The following is a 21,875-nucleotide window of genomic DNA, read 5'->3' on the forward strand; positions in this document are numbered from 1 at the left end:
GTCTACATTAGAGGGTACCCAATGGAGGGTAGATCCAAAATGACAAAGTAGAGCCAGAGTGGACTGAGAGGGGGTCTCTGCTCAGGGCTGGTGCTCCAGGGTGAGGAGCAATAGCAGACCTTTGCATGGTACAAGGAGAATGTTCAGAATCAAATATCTTCTCAGTCTCAGTTTCATCTTTAGTTCTATTAAAAGCCTAAAGTAGAATAGCCAGAACATGCCTTTCAAACCAAAGGCAAGTCCTTCAATTCTTGCTTTGAACCAGTGGAGCTTTTCAGTTGTCCAATGGTGACAGAGCCTAAAATCAGTCTCCTAGGACTCCAACAATGGCAAGCCCACAGGTCTGTTACTCAGACCAGAAGGGGATCAATTAAACTTTGCCATTTATCAGAACATGTTTGTGAACACTGGAAGTTTACAGGTCCCCAACTTGAGCTGCTGCTCCTGGAAAAACACAACATTCACACCCTACATAAAGTAGCAGTAAGCCAACCCAGGAATTAGCTCCAAAATTATACAAAATCCATAGTTAGGAAGTAGATTTGAAGAATGAACAACAAAAAAAGAATTCCATTATGATGGTGAAGGTAATAGCTAGCATTCTTATAGCTGTCAGGCAGCGAGCTTAGCATGTTTTACAGATGTTATCTCACTGGGTCTTCACAATAATTTTGGGAGGGAGGTGCTATTATTATCATCGCACTTTTACAGACAAGAAAACTGAAGCATCAGAATTAAGTGACTTGCACAGAATCACACAGCTAGTAAGTGGCTCAAGTCAAATCAAACTCATGTCGTTCTGACTCAGGGCCTGCTCTCTAGCCATCATACTGTGCTGTCCATAAAAGCTATTATAACAACCTGGATATCCAAGGTGCAAATCTAAAACAGAATGACTCTAAAACAATGACAAGCAAAGTCTCAGAAGGAAAACATAGCTAAGCACAGGCTCAATTAGAATTCCTAGAGGTGGCGTTTTAAGAAGAGGATAATTTTCTGTAAGAGAGCAGTAAGGAAATGTGGAAAGAACCAAGAGCTATGAAAGAAAGAAGTAGATGATGGTGCAGTGGGGGGAAGCAGAAGGCCCTGGGCTCAGACTCACTGCTCACTAGCTGTCTGGCTCTCAGGCTTGCCACCTCAGCCCATCTACTTCAGAAACAAAACAACCGCCTCTTGCTCACCCAGGTTCTCAATCGTGTAATAACGCTGCTTGTAGTCCACTCTGATGGTCTGAGCGTGAGGGCTGCCCAGGCCATAGCCGATCGCGTAGCCTCTGACCACAATGTTCTGATTTTCTGGAGGAGTCCAGCTCACGACGATACTAGTGATGAGTGGGCGGACGTGGAGAGAACTGGGCACCTCAGGGACGCGTGTTTCTGCACAAGGAATGAGAAAAGCAAGGAGTGACTGACTATGTTCAAACACAGCTGGTCGTGCTTACCGCCTCCTGGGGATTTAGCATTTGGGTCCCTAAGTCTTTAAGGGCATTTCTAAGAGCAGAGTAAGAAGCCAGATGCAGGTGCATATAAGGAAGTAGGCAAACTTGTAGCACTGTTTAATCTGGCTGCAATTCTGTCTCATTGAGAAATGAAGGGAAAAAAAAAAGTAACAGTCAACCAGCTGTCTCAAGCATTAATGCCAAAGTAATTCTACTTGGCTAGAAAATGGGGGATTTAAATGTGACAATGGAAACTGTAAGGCACAATATGAAATATCCACTGGAATGTTACCTGTTTTTTAAAATTTGTTAAGGAACAGAATAGATAAAAGCTAAATAAATAAAATTTCAATTATGCGGCAGGGACAATTTTTCCTGCTTCAACAGCAGTAAATGTTATTTGTTTATTCATTTATTTTTATTAAAACACTGATCTCTTTCTCTTTGTTTTTACTAAGAGATAGCTTGAACTTATGCTACAAAGGATTTAATAAGAGGAAACCTTGCCATTCTTTTCTAGGAAATTTTTCCTAAAGGCTTTTAAGAAGCAGAAATTGCTTTATTGAATATATTGTGGGTATTGTTTCACCCCCAAAGTCAGGTAAGAGAGCTTTCCTTCTGAAATGCCTTGCACTCCAGGTAAGAAGAAAGTAAGCTGTTTTAGTCCAGACTATTTTCCTTGGAAAATAATTAGCAACATAAGAAAATCCTTTAAAATAATGAGGAAGAACAACTCATCAACAGGCACATTCCAAAATAACTCTGCAGTAGGAACAAACACAACTTGTTCAATGTCTTCTAATAATTATTAGTCTTTTATGTTCTAAGCAAATTGCTTTTTTCTAGAGATTAAATCTCTCCAATCTGTTCTTCAGCCTGGTAACTAACACTTAAAATAAAAATACCTTCTTTATTTCCTGGTACAAAAAATACAGCCATAATTTTAGTAATTGCCTTTAATCCCATGTTCAAATTTTCTAAAGGTGCTATTTCTATTCATAAGGAATAATCCTTTCAAAAAAATAAAATTCCAGTACTAGGTCATAGTTAGCAACAGAGTTAAAGTAATAAAGACCAAAATGCTATTGTAGCTATTTGGAAGATTTTTTGCTAAAAGTCAGCTTCCTGATTTTAGTTTCTTTTTCTAAAAAAAATTTTTTTTTTGCTATTTCATTTTTTATATTATTTAAATTTCCCCATTAGTTGCCTTCCCACTTCCAGAGAGCCATCTTTCATAACATATTTTTTTTGTTTATTTTATATTTGTGGAGATTTTTCTAGCTTCATGTAAAACATTTTTTAAATATTTGTTTTTCAAATGTTGAGTTCCAGATTCCTTCCTCCTTCCCCATCTCCCTATTGAGAAGGCACATGCAAGGTCGTGCAAAACTTTTCCACAAAAGGTATGTTGTGAAGGAAAATATAGGTTACTCCCCCCCAAAAAAAGCCATAAGAAAAATAAAGTTTTAAAAAAGTATGCTTTAATTTGTATTCGGGCACAATCCGTTCTTTCTCTAGTATGGATAGCATTTTTTATCATTTAAGTCCTTCAGAATAGATTTAAATCCTTTGTGTTGCTGAAACAAAGCCAAGTCATTTCCAGCTGATCATCCTATAACATTGCTGTTACTTTGTTCAGAGTACATTTCATTTTGCAGGAGCTCATGGAGGAGTTTCCAGGTTTTTCTGAGAGCATCCTGCTCGTCATTTCTTATAGAACAATAGTATTCCATCATAATCATATATCACAATTTATTCAGCCATTCTCCAATTGATGGGAATAGGAAAATCATATATTGAATGAAACTGACATCATATATAGTATCCTAAACCTTTTTCTCTCCTGCCTTGCTAAGAGGCAGGGCAAACTGTCTGCAGCATTTTATTTTCATTGTTGTTATAATCTCCATTTCACAGATGAAAAAAACTGAGGCTCATCAGAGCAAAAGTGACATGTCAAAGGGGATATACTACCAGATCTTCTTTTAAAATCCCAAGGACACCATACTAACGACCTTACCACATTATCTCTATTTGCATCACTTTCTCAAATCTGCAAGAACTTCAGTGTAACAGAAAGGCTAACTATTTCAAGTTAAAAATAAAGTCAAGCATTCAAATAAAAGATTGAAAACAAAATGCTGAGGGCTCGCTTCTCACTTACTTGCTGCAGTACCTTGGAGAGTGTTAAATTTAGTATGCCAGAGACATAGGTTTGAGTTTTGATTCCAACATTTAACTGACTTTAATCTGGGACAAAACATGGTACTCTTAGCCCCAGTTCCATCATTTGTAAGATAGGAAAAATAACAAGATGTGCACTTGTCTCATAGTGATCTATCTACCTTTTCCTTCTTCCTCTTCTTTATTCTGATTCCTGAAATTCCAACTATTTGATAAATTAGATAAACAGATATAGATATATATCACTAGTAGTAAATGAAAACATTTAAGTGGCTCTACTTTACACAAGTCTTCTTGTGCTAAAGTCTGATTAAACTCAGAAGCTATGTTTGACATATGGGGAAACTAAGGCTCAGAGAGATTCAGTCAATTTTCAATGCCAGTCAGTAAAGACTGGACACCAGCAACTGCTTGGACCCTCAATGTGATGCTCTTCACATTGAACCACAAAGCCTCTGAGACACACATTTTTGTTCAGGTAGCACATATATTTTGAGTCACTTCCTAAGGTTCAAATATCATCAGTCCTGGAAGAAACCTCATGCATCAGCTGGCCCAGCTGCCACATTTTACAGACTGAAGCTCAGAAGGATTAACTGATTGGCCTGAAGTAACAAATCCAGTAGGTTAACAGAGCTGGGTAGACAAGACTCATATGAAGATTTGATTTTCAATAAATTCATGGAGCCTAGAGTTAGGGAGGAAGGGAATTTGGGACTAAGGAATTTAAATAAATGGGATCAGATGCAAATTTCACATCTACTTATACATTACTTTGGTTCATAACTATTCTAAAGTACAGCAGCATGTTTTCATGTTTATTTATTCTTGCTTTTTTCTGGAGTATACATTTAGAAAGCACTGTAGGGGCTGAACAATTAGATAGAATAGCTAAATCAGTTCATAATGATGTTTAAAAAAATTTCCATCAAAGGATTCACTGTGATTTGTTTGTTCATTACTTTGGCTTTGTAATAAGACCAGTAACAGGGGTACGTAGAGCCTGTTCACCACTAGCTCTATTCATTAACACTTACCATCTAGATCACTTTCAAATGTTTCTGCAGACATCCAATCAGTAGCGGGTCCTGTACCATTGACTGTAAGTGCAGCCACTCGGAAGTTATACTCCGTACCCCGATCAAGACCTATTGTTCAAACAATAAAACGTACATAAGAAAGAGAACATCAAGAGTTGATCTAAAAAGACTGCATTTTATACTTAGACTTAATTTGACAATAAGATCTTAATAATATTACACTACTGTTCAGATAATAAAAATATTTTGGAAAGGGAAATCTTACCAAGAACAAACTAGTAATTTCTTATCTTAAAAGATGCTATTTTATATATAAACTTAGTGTGATACCAAGAAATATAGGCTATTGCTGTCTTGTCAAAGTCTATGTCAAAGTTAAGAGTCAATCTAATGCAATATATTTAAAATTATAACCTGGGGCAGAAACTGTAATGGAAAAGGCTCTGAGTAGAATGCACAACTAATTTTTATAGGGCTTGGAGCGATTTTAGAGATCATTCATTCACCTTCTTTTACAAGTGAGGAAACTAAAAGCCCAGAGGGCACCCAGGTCAGAGAGAGTGAGTGGTTCTGTCACAACTCAAGAACAGAATCAAGCTGGCCCCAAAGATGCCCAGGGCTGGCATAGAACAAAATGCTTCCTTTCAGGTCCTCTTAAGTTTTCTGCTAAATATCCTTTTCCCATTAACTTTCCCAGGCCACTGGAAATGCCTATAGGCACCTATAGTAAATCAGCATTCTCTGAGAACAAAACCCAGCTCTCCCAGCCAGCTGCAGCTCACTCGACTATCCCTCTCCTCTCTCCCCCAAATGGATTTCTGGCTTTCAGACTCCTTAACTCCTTAAGTGGTGTGTGTGTACTCTCTCCTAAAAGAGCAGGGGAGTGCCAGGCAGAACTTTTTTTTTTTAATTAATTTTATAATTATAACATTTTTGACAGTACATATGCATAGGTAATTTTTTTTACAACATTATCCCTTATACTCCCATCTGTTCCGAATTTTTCCCCTCTTTCCCTCCACCCCCGCCCCTAGATGGCAGGCATTCCCATACATATTAAATGTGTTATAGTATATCCTAGGTACAACATATATGTGCAGAACCGAATTTTATTGTTGTTGTTGTTGCAAAGGAAGAAATGGATTCGGAAGGTAAAAATAACCTGGGGAGAAAAACAAAAATAATGCTAACAGTTTTCACTCATTTCCCAGTGTTCCTTCTCTGGGTGTAGCTGATTCTGTCCATCGGATTAGCTCTTCTCTACGTTGAAGATTTCCACTTCCATCAGAATACATCCTCATACAGTATTGTTGTTGAAGTGTATAATGATCTTCTGGTTCTGCTCGTTTCACTTAGCATCAGTTGATGTAAGTCTCTCCAGGCCTCTCTGTATTCCTCCTGCTGGTCATTTCTTACAGAGCAATAATATTCCATAACCTTCATATACCATAATTTACCCAATGATTCTCCAATTGATGGACATCCATTCAACTTCCAGCTTCTAGTCACTACAAAAAAGGCTGCCACAAACATTTTGGCACACACAGGTCCCTTTCCCTTCTTTAGTATTTCCTTGGGATATAAGCTGGCTGGGACAAAGGGTATGCACAGTTTGACAACTTTTTGGGCATAATTTCAAATTGCTCTCCAGAATGGCTGGATTCTTTCACAACTCCAACAACAATGCATCAGTGTCCCAGTTTTCCCACATCCCCTCCAACATTCATCATTATTTGTTCCTGTCATCTTAGCCAATCTGACAGGTGTGTAGTGATACCTCAGAGTTGTCTTAATTTGCATTTCTCTGATCAATAGTGATTGGGAACACTCTTTTATATGAGTGGAAATAGTTTCAATTTCATCATCTGAGAATTGTCTGTTCATATCCTTTGACCATTTATCAATTGGAGAATGGTTTGATTTCTTATAAATTAAAGTCAATTCTCTGTATATTTTGGAGATGAGGCCTTTATCAGAACCTTTAACTGTAAAAATGTTTTCCCAATTTGTTACTTCCCTTCTAATCTTGTTTGCATTAGTTTTGTTTGTACAAAAGCTTTTTAATTTGATGTAATCAAAATGTTCTATTTTGTGATCAATAATGGTCTCTAGTTCTCCTTTGGTCACAGATTCCTTCCTCCTCCACAAGTCTGAGAGGTAAACTATCCTCTGTTCCTCTAAGTTATTTATGATCATGTTCTTTGTGCATAGGCAGGACTCTTAAAGGCATACAAGGAGGACATGTCAGTACTAAGCTTGGAACCTAGGGCTGTCACTTCACACAGAGCTGACCAAATGCTGGGCAAAGGACTGGGCCCCTGAATTCTATCTCGAGCTCTGCTCAAATCTGCTTTGTGATCTTCTCCTTTCATGGGGAATACAACAGTGCTGAACTGGGTGATCTTCAAGATTCTTGCTGGCCTTAAAATTTTACTTGATGAAGCAAGTAGATGAAGTGTAGATTTCAAAAAAGTTATGTTCACTCTTACAAGGATATTTGACTATGCTTATTATTTCAAATATTACAAGTTCTGGGTTTTTTGATGTGCACAATCTATGAGGTATTCCAATAAGGAATACTGAAAGTTTATTTAACATACTCAATGTGCAACTATAGTTGACATATGCTCAACAGAAAAAGCACATTACCCACAACTAGCTTGTTACCTGGCAATGCCCCTAGAAAGAGCACTGGGTCAAGGGTAAGACTGGATCCCTATCTTGGCTCTGCCACTTATCACTTGTGTGATCTTGGGAAAAACACTTACTGTTGCTGAGCATTAGCTTCCTTAGCTGAAATGAAGAGGCTGGGCTGGATGGCCTTTGTGGTTCCTTTCTAGATCTAAATCTTAAGAGCCCGAGATGTGAAATTTCTAGATTACTGATGTCCCTTGACAGTCATCTTTCCTTCTTAGAGCCTGACTCAAATGCTCCTCACCGAGTTTTTGGAAATTTATAAAAAACCTATCATCCTGTTAGAGAATGTTCTCAATGTCCTTTGTAAAAAATGTTAATCCTTCTTATTGCAGATATTTATCTTTTAAAAGTATTTTTATTGACTTTTTGGTATTTACCTCATCTACATTTCCCTGTGCTTACCATATACCAAGCCCTGGGGACACAAATACAACAGCAAGGTGGTCCTTGCCATTCTAGCAGGGACAGCAGAGAGAGGCCACATCCGTGGGGAGTGGGGGCACTTTGCTTCTTGGATGGTGAGGGGGGTCATGGCGAGAATATTCCCGAATGGTCTGTTGCATTTGTTTGCTCAGATTCCCAAGAAGGGAGTTGTGGGGGAAAGAGAAGAAGGGTGGCGCACGGAGAAACGAGACTGAGGGAGTGGAAATGGAAAGGAAGCAGAGCAGGGATCTACGTGACACAGTGGGCCTAGGGAGGCAATCAGGAGGGGGGTGGTGCCATGGCCCAAGTTCCCGAGAGAAAAGGTTAAAACCTCCCAGGGAAGTTTCTGGTCCAAGCAGCACAACGGCCAGTGATGAGATGGCGTCTATCGAGACGAGCCTTATCCCATCAAGGCTCAGGAATGACCAGAGGAGATGGTTACTCCTGGTACCAAGATTCCTTCCTTCCTTAGTATCCTTCATATTTTACAATTCTCTGCAAAGTCCTCCGAGGACTCAGTAGTCCTCATTTTCTTCTTCCTGAACTTGGCTGACATTTCTGTAACCTGTAACCTGTAACCTCTCCTTTTCCACTGGCCCCTTGCAGTCCCCCTCGGCCCTCTCCTTGCTGCCCCCGCTGAGCTCCCCAGCGCCAGGGTCATTCTTACAGTCTCCAGAATCCTGACACAGATTTGGATTCTTAGCTGCTTTTTTGGGTGCATTTTTTCTTCTCTGGTTTCCTCTTAAAGCAGTTACTTCACTCTTCACATCTCACTCTTCCTGACAATTTGGACGGTAGAGAAGCGTTCCCTCGCTCCTCTAGCTCTGGACTCAGGCGCCCACCATCGGGCTCTGGGAAACGCACCGTCCGTCCGCAGCTTCCTCGCTGCTCCGTCCCTCACGCTTCTTCTTTCCACTCCCGCCCAGCTGCTGAAGTGACATTCCTAAAGCAAAGGTCGGACCGGTCACTTCTCTCCCCGGCAGCCCGGGCCACTGAACTCCCAGTAGGGGCCTTCTCTAGCCACGCAGATCCGCTCCCCGACTTGCTCGGCCCTTCAGGTGTCAGAACCAGACTCCAGGGCGGGCTCTGCCCGTGGGCCACATGGGGCTGGAGTCTTCATTCTCCACATCCGCTGGGTGTGCGTCTGTGTCCCAGCGTGTCTCCCACAATAGAAGAGAGCTTGCTGTTTCTGTGTTCTGAATGCCTGGCACTCGGGGGCCTGATCAATGCTGATACTTGCTGGTCAATGCTCCTCACCCTCCTGACCCGCTAAGACTCCGTGGCCCTGTTTGTCCCATCTGTTTACTGGCCTCTGGGTCCCTCAGGAGGCTTCTAGAAGGAAAGCTTTTGCTCCCCTTTGCTCCCCATTTCATATTTCCCAGATCTTTCTCAGTAGGACTGCTCTGCCACTCAGAATCCTGCCAGGGCCCCAAGGAAATTTAAATTAAAATTCCCAGCCACCTCTTCCTTTCTTTTTGCTAGACGTTGGCTGCTCTTATCCCGAGTCTTCCCAGCACCGCCGTCTCTGTCCCTGTACCTCCAGGTTTTTAAAGCGGGCTTCCCTGTCATGCCTTAGTACACAGAGCAGGCAGATCCAGTTGTCACTTTTAAGTTCTTTGAGGAAATCCAAACTTTTAGCCATTTCTGTTTCTTCCTGTTCTCCTCTTATTCAATCAGTCTGTACCTGCATCTGGTCTTTGCGCCACCTACTACTTTCAAGATTTCTAGGACTTAATCTTTCACTCTCGTCTGTTTCTATAATTTTAATTTTACAATTACTGCTGCAATATAAATGTAAAGACATTAATGAATCTCAAAGGGAAAAATATTTACCTACAAAATAATGTAGCTGAAGTTCCTGCCAAACGCTGGACAATCTACATTAAATCTGAAATGCTTAATAAATGTGCTACCAACAATTCCCTACATTTTAGGACTGGATGGCTAATATAAGACCTTAAGACCTGTAAGAAATACATGTAAAAAACCTTCAACATTTTCCCTTAGTGTAAAAATTGTATGGTTGTGAAGCTGCACTTTAATAATGGATATAGCTATGGATTTTTTTTTAAAATTAGTTCCTTAAAGTATAAAGAAATGTCTGCTTATATTAGGGAAACTAACAGGATCTAAAAGATTCAGATATTACTTTATACTCCAAGTTTATTTTTTAAATAGATTTTGATTTTCATATTTTGTTCTTACATCAACTACCTTTTTCACTAAATCCTTCTCTTCTACAGCCTCCCAGAGAGACATCACATATAACAATGAACAAAAAGAAAAAAAGAAAAAGAAAAAAGTTTGATGTTCTTTTTAGTTTTTCACACCAATGGTTCTTAACTTTTTTGAAGGAGCATGAAGAAATGTCTTCTCATGTCTCTTCTTTAGGTTAAAATTTAGGTTAAAATAAGTACAATTTTGCATCATTCAGATTCAACAGTTTTGTTAGTGTTCTTCCTGTATGTATTGTTGTAGTTACTGTGGATATTGTTTCTCTGATACAGCTGCTTCATTTTACATCTGTTCCCAGATGCCTCCACCATGTTATAAGCTGTTTTCATCATGTTGTTGCTTACAGCACAGTAACATTGCATTCACTCATGTTCTATAATTTTTTTAAGATTTTGTTTTAATAGCATATTATTTTTTCCAATTACATGTAAAGATGGTTTTCAACTTGAGTTTTTGTAAGATTGTTCCAAAATTTTTTTCTCCCTCCCTAACTTACTTTCTCCCTACTTCCCTCCTTTCTCCTTGCTAGCAATCAATTTTAATGAGTCATGCTGGGAAAGCAAAATCAGATGTTCCACAATTTTTTCTAGTCATTCCATAATCAATGGGCATCTTTGTTTCCAATTGTTTGGTACTATGAGAAATACTGCTATAAATATTTTGTGATATATACATATATATAAAGACTTTCTAGCAGTGGAATCTTGGAATCACAAGTATAGATATGCCATTTTCTTAGCATAATTCTAAATAAAGCAATTTCTTTTAAAAACAGTTCCCATCTAATTCCATATTATAAAAATCATGGCTCTACTTTTTAGGAGACTATCTATCTATCTCTTTGGTTTCTTAGGACTTCATCATCCTTACATTGAATTTATTCCTCATGCATTCAATTATTTTACTTACTATCGTACAAGATCAAAGTCTTGAAAATGGAAATCCTAACTATTTGTGTAGGAGAATCTAAAGTCTAATTACTGATGATGTCAGTACTTAATATTTACTTGGTAATCCATAACATTATCTGTGTGCTACTTTTGGTTATCAAGACCTTGAAATACCTATTGCAACTTGGATCAATAAACTAAAATCAATTTACTCCTCACTAGCACCATTAATTCCATTACAGAAGAAAGATTATTAAAAAGAGAAAATCCTTGAGTGAGTGATAATTAGTATTAATGAGGTAAATACATATCTAAAGTCCCGTAAAGGGTCATCAAATAGGCTTCCTTTGGCAGATGTTCTTCCCATCCTCTGCTGTACTGTCTAGGCCAAGGATTCCTTGCTGGGAGAAGAAGGTCATGTTTTTTGTTTCTTCTCTCTCTAACTTGCTGGTACCTTACCTGGAACTTTCAGCTCCATAGAATGGCCAGATTCTCAGTGATGTGACAAAGAGTCTTGTGTGGTCTCCTGATTTTCTTTGCCATGTCTGCATGCAAGAAGTGAGCAAAACTAAACCCTCAGGTGAGGACCTGTAATGCTTTCTCTTTTCTCCACATTCTTGGTGCTTTTAAAAAGCACCTTCTCCACAGGTATATTCTCTAGCACACATACTCTTCTTTTCCTCGTTATTCATTTGGAAGGGGGGAGGAGAAAATATCCCAGCCTTCACTATGCCACATATGGCCAACTTGCAAAGGGCTTTGATGTGAACATTTCTTTACTGTGAAAGAGGGGCCCAGTGATATTCCCCCTGTTCTGGAGAATCAGTTAAAGCCATGATAACATGACTGAATCAAAGAAGCCCCAACAAAATCACTCAGACATTGGTAAGGAAGACTAGAAAAGACAGGGGAACCCAAAGAGAAAAGAAACCAGCAACTGAGTTTAGATTTACTGGAGCAGAAGGTGGGTTTGGGGGATTCTTCTGAAGCAAAACAATGGGGTCAGAGATTAGGCCAGATTTTTACCTGGTGGGAGAAGGAGCTAGCTAGCTCAATGTACCTGTGCCTCATCTTAAAGTGTTGCTTTTTTTCCTTATTGTTAGGAAAAGCCTTTTTAGAAATCCATATAATTTTTGAGTAAACTAAAGCAAAAGTGAAGAACATCTATGTGGTACATGTAATAGTTTGCTGGCAGAGAAAGACCTAATGAAAACCACAACCTAGAGTTAGGATACCAGTGAATGAAAAATATCCATCATAACTAGGACTGGAAATTTTCATTTCCTGCCAAATTTCTCTTAATACAGAGGTTCTGACGTTTCGTTGCTCTTTCAGCTACATTTACTACATTTACATGAAATGCTTAAAGACTTTGTAAATTCAGTTCTGACTTAAAAAGACAACAATTTTAAAGGGCTTATATGTAAAAGAATATTCCACTAATTTTTTTGTATTTGTGGTGTCTATAGTTCATGAGGTATGCCCCCCCACAATACTGAATTTGATGAAATATACATAAGCTCAAATCTGCTATTGTCACAAGACATATTTGATGAAGAAATTCTTTTTGCTTATACAGAACGACTTAAAATGAAGTACTTCCCTCATTTTACAATCATTTACTCAGAAGAAAAAATTCTGTATTGCTAGAGAAGTTTAAAAAATGCAAAGGATTTCTATAAAAGAATGTAGACTCTAGCTAATAATATAAGATTTCCCCCCCTGAATTTTCCTCCTATTTGAACTATTAAAAGGATCTAGTCAAATAATTTTAAACAGGCAAAAGCAAATGGAATCATCTACACTATTTGCCTAAGTCAATTAACACAATTATGTATTCAGAAACGATCATATTTTCCTTCTTGTTTTCAAAATGCTAAGCAATTTACCCTCAATTAACTGGAACAGCTGTGTTCCTCCAACGCTCTCTGTAACATCACTTTTGCGAGAGGATTTCCTGTAGCGAATCTTGTAGCCAGTAATTTGCCCATTCTGTGCGCCGGCTGGAGGGGGCTGCCAGTGAATCACAATGCTCTGGAGGAGATAAGATTATGGAGAAAAGTTAGGATATGTCAGAGACCTGAAACTAATGTCCCTAATAACTACTGGATATAAGGGGCTGAAAAAGAATTTTACAATTTCCAGTCAATTAATGCTCATAAACAAATCACAAGCTGAAATTATATATAGCACTTAGTGTTAAAATGCTCTGAAAACAGAGATTATTTCATTCTTTGTATTTGTATTCTCAGTGCTTGCATGCACTTAGCCCATTTGATTCTTACAATGACATAATGAGGTAGGCAGAATAGGCCTCCCCATTTTACAGACAAGGGAACTGTGGTTCAGAGAGGCTGACTGGCCCATAGTTACATGGCAAGTAGTAAAGCATTGAGACACTAAATGCAGGTCTCCCCTACAAATTACACCATGTTAAAATTATGCCTTATATGTTAATATTTTTGGATTGGCTCTTTACTTTTGTTGGATTAGGAGACAGCCCAAGGAAGGCAAAAGCCTGTTTCTGCAGAGCTCTGTAGTTTCTCTGTACCTCACGGTCTTACAAGCTGTCAGGGCCCTATGATACTGAATGGCTTCCCCAGACTCACCATGTAAATATGGGTCTGAAGAAAGACTTCCTTCTGACTCTGCAGAGGCCCTAGGCTCCTAAGTGAGCTAAGTCAGCATGTCCCAGATTGGGGTAACTGAGGACACACACTACAGTCTGCTTCTACAGGCTTTTCCTTCCTTTTTTTGCCTGGAGAGCAACTCCTTGAGAACTATAATAGCTCCTGTTCCACAGCATTTCAATTTACATGCTTTCCTCACACCAACCCTGTGGAATACACAGTTCACACAGTGATCATCTTCATTTTCTAATTTAAAAAAATCATTTTGTAAAAACAAACAAACAAACTGAAGCTTGGGCACCTTGCCCAAGGTCCCCCAGGTAATAAGTGGGAGAGATGGGCCAGCCTCAGGCATTTTCCTGCTGGCCTTCTTGTCTCGTTTTTGACACTCAGCACATGGTTAATCTACATGGCCAGGGAGACCAGAGATCAGAGATTTGAGGCTGCACTTCCAAGGATGGCGAGAAACCCTGGGCAAACTGAGCCCCAGTCAGTGCCCACACCTCCGCTTCCCTCATAGCGGGCAGTGCTTGGCTCATGTTCTGCTCCTTGACAATACTTTGTGAAGACCACAAAACTAAGACCACGCTGGAGAAGAGATGATTATGGTATAGTAATCATGTGCTGGAAGTGTCCCACCAGCACTTCCTCAGAGGTTTGGAGAGGGACCAATGGAAACAAAAAATCTGGTGCATAATTTTACCTTGGAATTTCTCACTTCTAAGGACAGGTTCTGAGGAGCAGCACTGGGGACTGGAAATGTGAAATAAAAAGGAAAAGGTTAGATTTCCACTCATCTCCCAGGATACCTGGTTCACTATATGTCTTATGCAGACTGTACAAAATGAGCTCACCAGCAATGTCATTTATCAACAAGAGCCTTTTGATTGTCATGTGGCCTGTTAGTTCCTAACCAGCTGATAAACATCAAGATTTCCCTGAGTTGGTCAATGTTTACTCCTTTATGGGGGGCATTTGGAAAGATGTAAACTTTCTTTTTTGTTTTGTGACCTTTGGAAATGGGCACTTTGTGACCTGTCCTCAGTGGTGACAATCTTAACTTTTTTAGAATGGATTTAATTTTGTAAGCAACCAAAGATCATTCAAGACCACATACAGAAAATGAAATGATGTATCAAGTCAGGGACTGATAAAAAAGTATTTGTGACAACTAATTTTTGGATAAGATGTATTTTGATTCTGAAGAAAAGTTCCCAAAGAAATTCTAAAATGCTTTCTATTCTGGCATGGCCAACACTCATTACTTAATAATGAAGGCTTCCTGAGGTCATGGTCCTGGCCCCAAGTCTATAACAAAGCAGGTATGTAACTATAGGGAGAAGATATCACTTCTCTGTTCTGTTTTTTCATCTATAAAATGATTTAGTAATTCTGTTTATTAACGAGTCTCATAATTTCATTGTTATATGACATAGGTCACTGTAGTTCCCACACTACCTTCTTGAAAACAAGTGACACAAAGACCCTAATGAATAGTCAAACATTCTATTTTCCTCTTTCATTCAGAGTTAAAACTCCATCCTTCTCATCAATGTGACCAGTACTAAAACTTACATTGTGAATTTTCATTTCTTTCTCTATTCTTGATTTTGGATCTTGTCATTAACAGATCCAGTGAAAGTCTGTGTTAACTATCAATGTGTCTACTCCGTACTTATTTTTCAATATAGTTACTACCTACACTGCTGACTTAAGTCACTGATGTTGCTCATGTCTAATGCTTTTGGTGAATTCTCCTAGCACGTGATACCTGCTGGGTTCTTTCACTCTTTATTCTGTATCTGTACTTATCTGGGCACATTTTATAATGCTAACATCTGTTGCTTATATAAAACTCTGAAATTACTCTCTGACAATAAGCCAATTGTTTTTCTATCTTTCCCTCTGCCTCCCTTTTTCTAAAACTACTCTTCATTTCCCCAAGTTGGTCACTTATCTCCACTATCAGACTTGAATTTTCTGAAACTATCTGTATTTCCTGCATTTGCTTTTGTGATTCCTCTCTCTTGGTTTTTCTTCTACGTGCCTGATATTTGATTCACTGCCTTGCACCCATCCGCCAAGAAAGAGCATCCCTTAGGTTCAGCCAGGGCCCCCACCTCATGATCTCACCACTCCCAAGGTTTACTATGTGGAGTGTGATAGAGACATATCTATCTCTAATCTTTCTTCTGAATTAGATTTCTGTATTATCAACTGCCTAAAGAACAGCTCCAACTAGATGCCCCTAGAGCTTGATCAAAACTCTCAACATAACCAAAATGGAATTCATCATATAGGGTTTCTGAAAATACAATTTTAATAACTTGAAAAGCATGAAATACTACAAACTTGCAAAACCTATCATGTGGAAATTTAATTGTTTAAATTTATTTTAATTTTGTGAATTTTGAAAAATGATTCTTTAATTTTAACAAGACAGTACTCCATTATTATGTACTGTGTGCCCAGCATTTTCTGAATGACACTTTCTCAGTCCCAGCAATGGATCAGCAGTGGTGGTTCTCTTACTTGGACATCTTGGTCTCTTATCCATCTCTATTAAGACTTTTTATGTAACCACATCCAAACTGCTGTGTATGCATCCAAATCTCATTCTTTGATTTAAAAGGACAATCATTTCATACACTGAGTCTGCAGCTCATGAAAATTTTTACAAAGTTTGAAATTATCTAGAGATATGCTGTATAGCACAAGAAGGTGATTATGTCAGATGTTAATTTGAAACATCAATTTAAAACAATTAAATGCAAATTAACCCTTCAAATAATAATAATAAAAAAAAAACAACTTTGTAGCATTTATATTTCTGAAGTTCTTAAAAGTTAAACCTGCAGTAAGAGTTTTGAGACACCCTGTATTTTCCTCTAAACCGAGGCAGTGCCATGCTTCCTATAACTTAAGTTTTATAATGCTGCAATCAGTCTTGATCTGACTCTCTCCCCAGCCTCTCCTATACTGTCTCTTCCCAAGTCTTTTTTGAGTATTATCTACTTTCACATCCTATCTCACACCCATCTCCCCTGCATTCACACAGCCACTATACCCTAGCTCAAGGTTCAATTGCTATTCATTTGGAATTCTGCAACAGTCTCCTAAGTGCTTTCCCTGCTTCCAGACTCCTCCCTCTTCCACACAATTGTCAATGATAGGTTTAAATCAGTTCCCCCACCATATCACTCCCTTACGATCGCCTCTAGGATAAAACACAAAATCTTCAGCTTACCCTTCCAGACTGATTCCAGTGAACATAATATTCCAGCCAATCCATCTGCTGTCTTTAGTAGCAGAATTTCATCTTGCCTGTTATGCCTGGGAGGCCTGCCTTTCCTCCTTACCTCTACTTTTCAGAATACCCAGCTTCTGCCTGGGACAGTTCCTGTGCTATCTCCTATACAAAAGAAGTCTTTCCTGACCCTCCACTCAAATCTGTCAATACTGTTAATAACATCTCCCTGTCAAAATGACTTTATTTAACTTTAATATATACTTTATAGCTATTTAACTGTGTACATCTGGTAGTCTTCAGCTGAGTGTAAACTTCTTGGCAGAATGTAGAATGCTTTATCTTTAACTGACATATCTATCTTTGTAGAATGCTTTATCTTTATCTGACATAGACTGGACTTCTATTCTAACTCTCTTCTTAAAGAGAACTCAATGGTGTGCCCAAGGTCACACAGCTAGGAGGTGGGACTAGACCCTGGATACTCCACTGTCAGAACCAGGATCTTTCCACTGCACCATACTCCTCCAGCACCAGCCAGGACTCTGTACAGACCTGTCTGCTGCATTTTGCTGACTGTACTTAAGGTTACAGAACAGTTCTCTTTGAAAAACCACTGAGAAAGACCCCATCAGGCAGACTCTCAAAAAGGAAGCTGAGGGAAGGGAAGTCACTTGCCTCAGGTCTTATGGTTTATGTGAGACATAGGTGAGAGTTCCTGTTACTTCCCAGTCAGCCGGCAGAAGTTCTCCTCGCTGACATCCAATAAGCTTAGGACTAAGCCCAAAGAAGCATCTGGTAAAGGTTTCCTGGAGCAGCCTGTGAGAGGCTAATACATGGAAACGGGATGCTCCTTACAGTTATACCAATGACTACACTAGTCGTTTCATGCCTAACTTTTTGTGATCCCTTTTGAGACTGGATTGGTTTGCTATTTCCTTCTCCAGCTTATTTTACAGATGAAAAAATGAGAAAAATAGGGTGGAAGGCCCAGGTCATACTGCTAATAAATGGCTGATATCAGATTTGAATTCAAGACTGATTTTCCTGGCTCAAGCCTGGGACTCCATTCTCAGCAGTACCTAGCTGCTTTGTTTATACTGAAATTCATAATTTAGCTTATAAGTAAATTTGAGAGTTTGCTCAAGGCGGTATTTCATAGTTTTCATTTGAAAACATTTTTACACACACATGCATTGATATAGTACTGAATATATGTCCTGGAAACTGAGAAAAAATAAATGTATTCACATAGAAATGTTTAAACAAAATATTTTTCAGGCTACTAGACTTCACTGTTATTAAACTTTGAGCAGTTGAGCGCAATCATCCATTTTGATGGGAAAGCAGCCATAAATGATGAGTACCATTTTCCTAAGAAAAATCTCATACAGATCCGGTTAGCATGCAAACTTAATTGCTAGGCAAAAAATGTAGCTCTATATTCCCCAAAGGGTCAGTTTTAGAGCAGTCACAGCAGACAGGGTCTGTGTGATCAACAATTAAGAGCATTTCCACAAGCATACATACAAAAAGCAAAGAACAGTATCTAATTTCCAAAGGAAATGAATAACTTACCATCTGATAATGTTCGAACAACAACATCTTGTGTGGAGACTCCAGGACCATGTTTATTATAGGCTACTACTCGGAAACTATACTCTGTATATTTTTTCAATCCATTAATGGTGTAGGAACGACTTCCAACATCAACATCCTGTCCATAAAGGAAAATAACTCATATATACTTATCAAGCCAAAATAAATACTGCAACTAAATAAATCTAGACAAAGCACATTAACTATGTCTTGTATACTGAGGTGCTGCTTTTTCTTTTTGTATGAAAACACTGCTTGACAACAGATGGTAATGATATATAAAAATGATTATTGGAAATACTGCTTCAAGTTTAGTAACAGCTCACTATGATTGGTGAAACATTAAAGGTTAAAAAGTAGTAGACTGGGAAAAGATTCTCTTCCTCTAGAGTTCTCTATTTTTATTATTATTTGCCAACATGAAATCATGTTATTTCTGTACATGATTTTATTGTTTTAGAAAACTGATATCCTTGTGAATGTTTAGTATTTGGAATGTTATTCATTGTCTTTATTTCAAGGAATCAATTTATAGAAGGTTATAGCATACCTGCTCATTATCTGCCCCCTTTTCCATGTAGTACAACTTGTAATTCTGAATTTCCCCATTGCCAGACAAAGGTGTTTCCCATGTGACAGTGATTGAGGTAGGAGAGCTAGCATATGCTCGGATGTTAGGTGCTGGGCCCGGGAGTTGAACTAAAGTGAAAGTAGCAAGAAACAGAAAAAAAAGTAAATTTACTAAGTTTACCAATTAATTTTACTATTAAACTATATTATGTACTAATATAATACTCATGACAAAAAACAAAGGGAAAAAAACAATAAAGCGGTGGTTTGGCTGAAATGTGGTTAGCCAATAAATGGAATTCTTTCTAATTACAAATCTATCGTCGTAACTTTAAGTAAAACACTTTTATTTTATAAAAGAAGTATGTTAAGTACCTTTTGGATAGCAAGTGATGAAAATTATTGCTATGGAAATTATCTTACAATCACAAAAATATTTCTTTGACTTTTAATTATACTGAATATGTATGGGCTTGTTCTCCATAGAACAAGGAAGTGGTCAGAGTCCATACATAATTTTTAAATTTCAGCATAACTCTGCTGTTTATTAAAGAACTGCTGAGTTGAAGAGGTAGAGAATTTTATAAATGATTACTAAAAATAATTTCTCTTTTATTAGATGCAAATACTGTAGACTCAAAGCAAACTTTGGAAGCCTATAAAGGGAGTTTTCCTGCATAGGCACAATGTGTGGTAAGCTTTTTATGTGACATTTTACAATGAGATTTTGAATGTTTCTGTTCTCAATGACTTCCAAAATAGAAATAGTTTTTAAAAGGATGTCAACATGAAGTTGATTAGTTTAACTGAAAAGGCAAAGTGGCAAAGTAGAAAATGAATAGTGTATGGAAAAGAATCCCGGAGCCTAAAATCTAAGTTTGAGTCTTCAAGCTTTACAATTTACTATCTATGTGACTGCCTTTCTTTTTTCTGAGCTTTAATTTTCTCTTCTGAGAAAAAATGTTTTATAAATCTATCATGTTTATTATATTTATTTGTTATGCTTTAGCTGTATCTGTCACTATCCTTCTATCATATTCCTTTTATTTCTTTATCATGCTCTAGTTCTATCTCTCCAACTTCAAATGGGAGAAGTTGGCCAGATGATATCTAAATAGTAGACTCAGATTATGTCTTTCATTTTGGGCACTGTATGGCTTTAAGATGCTAACATTTCTTTCTAGCTCTTCCTAATTTAGTTTTCCCTCCCCCCATCAAAATTCATGTTGTTCTTAGCCATTTTTTATAATATAATTCATGGACAGCAGATTTGTACTGAAACTTGCAAAATAAAAAAAAATGTTATACAGCAACCTTTTTCCATCTGGAGCTTGAAATGTGCAATTGATTCAAAGATATGTATGGATTTATATGTTGTGCTTCTTTTCCTAAGAATATTTTTTTTTAAAAAAATGATTTATGGGATAGTTCTTTTTAAAAAAAAAGCTTACTATATACAGTATAAGAATAAAACTTCATTCCAAGTGGAACTGATTTAGATGTTGTAATTGTCTAAAGAAGTGCTAATAAAGCACGTAATGATAAAAGATTGAGGCATAAACAATTATGTGATTAATTAGAAAAAGTTAATCAAGTGCCTTTAGTTTGACAACCACACTAATGGCACAAAAGATATACAAAAAATCTTATTTGACTCACAAGTTTTAAACTAAAAAGACTTCTTAGAGATCACTTGGGGCGAATGCTCTCATTTTTATATGAGCAAATTGGAGTTCAAAGAGTTGGACTGAACTATTCAGAGTGACAGAGCGTATTAGGAACAGGCCCTGGGCTAAAGGCTCTGCATGCTTGGGAGCATGTCTTCCTGTCACAATCCTATCAGTCAGTATTCCACCTTCTTACAAGTTCTGATTTCCATAGTTGCACTGAAAACTGAAAGCAGCTGTGGCAAAATCCTCTGAACTCCTTCTGACAGTTGTGATGCATTAGCACATAATTTAGCCATGAATTTCATTTGACCATAATTGTCTCATACAATCTGGATTATAAACTTCCTACAGTTAGAAGAGATTGAACTTCTTCATTATCCCAAGTACACCAAGGACTTCTTCATGATAGCTTCAATGATGTTGGTAAGACTCACCCTCAGGCTGAGTCTCTACTCGCAGAGGAAGCGACCGCTCTCCAGAACCATGTCTGTTGTGTGCCACAACTCTGAAGATGTACACTGTCTCTGGCATCAGATTTTGAATGGTCACCTGCATTTCTCCTGGATGGCTGGTATTTTCAATCCTTTCACTTTAGGAAAAGAATATAGGGAGATAAAATGACATCCATTGGAAAATTTCTAAAATATGCAGATTCATTTTTATTATGTTTGAACAAATATTAAATAAGAAGTGTCACACATTAATGCAAATTTTAAATAACAAGCAGTGCATATGAGGAGAAAAATTCGGGGTGAAATAGAGTGCTCTCTTAGGCAGAAATATTTAACACGTCTGCTAATCTTCTGGGAATCATTTTTACTTGGAGATCATAGAGGCCGCTAATACTGACACATAATCTTTACTGCCAACTGAAAAAAACAGAACTCGATTAGTTGGCACTGGTTTTCTTTTTTCCAAATTCAATTTTATTTCCAGTTCCAAATTCTCTTACCTCTCACCCTTCTCACCCATTAAAAAAGGGAGGAAAAAGAAAGTCATTATAAACATGTAAAATTAAGCAACATAAATTCCCCTATTAGCCATGTCATGTACTATATATGCTTATATATATATGTGTATATTTTTATGTTTATATATACTTAAGTATGTATGTGTGTGTATACATGGGCTTCAATCTGTACAATGAGTCCATTACTCATGTGTCTGAGTCCATTGTATTTAAAAGTTGTTTGCCTTTACATTATCATGCTATAAATTGTTCTCTTGATTCTAATCACATTATCTTCTATCA

The 21,875-nt window shown here is 37.9% G+C and overlaps 1 protein-coding gene across 8 annotated transcripts in view; it reads right to left on the minus strand.

Annotated features, from left to right (window-relative positions):
• The window catches only part of NEO1 (neogenin 1), a 224,933-nt gene that overhangs the window by 43,971 nt on the left and 159,087 nt on the right, over positions 1 to 21,875 (minus strand). For all 8 annotated transcript variants that reach the window (XM_074296256.1, XM_074296255.1, XM_074296254.1 and 5 more), the window contains exons 9-15: positions 21,058 to 21,212; positions 18,934 to 19,082; positions 18,363 to 18,501; positions 14,241 to 14,290; positions 12,797 to 12,941; positions 4,660 to 4,770; positions 1,182 to 1,376 (exon numbers count right to left, since the gene is read on the minus strand). In XM_074296256.1, the coding sequence (XP_074152357.1) occupies positions 1,182 to 1,376; positions 4,660 to 4,770; positions 12,797 to 12,941; positions 14,241 to 14,290; positions 18,363 to 18,501; positions 18,934 to 19,082; positions 21,058 to 21,212 (944 nt within the window). The remainder of the gene's footprint in view (positions 1 to 1,181; positions 1,377 to 4,659; positions 4,771 to 12,796; positions 12,942 to 14,240; positions 14,291 to 18,362; positions 18,502 to 18,933; positions 19,083 to 21,057; positions 21,213 to 21,875) is intronic.

Source organism: Sminthopsis crassicaudata, chromosome 2 (genome assembly GCF_048593235.1).
Source record: "Sminthopsis crassicaudata isolate SCR6 chromosome 2, ASM4859323v1, whole genome shotgun sequence".
NCBI lineage: Eukaryota > Metazoa > Chordata > Mammalia > Dasyuromorphia > Dasyuridae > Sminthopsis > Sminthopsis crassicaudata.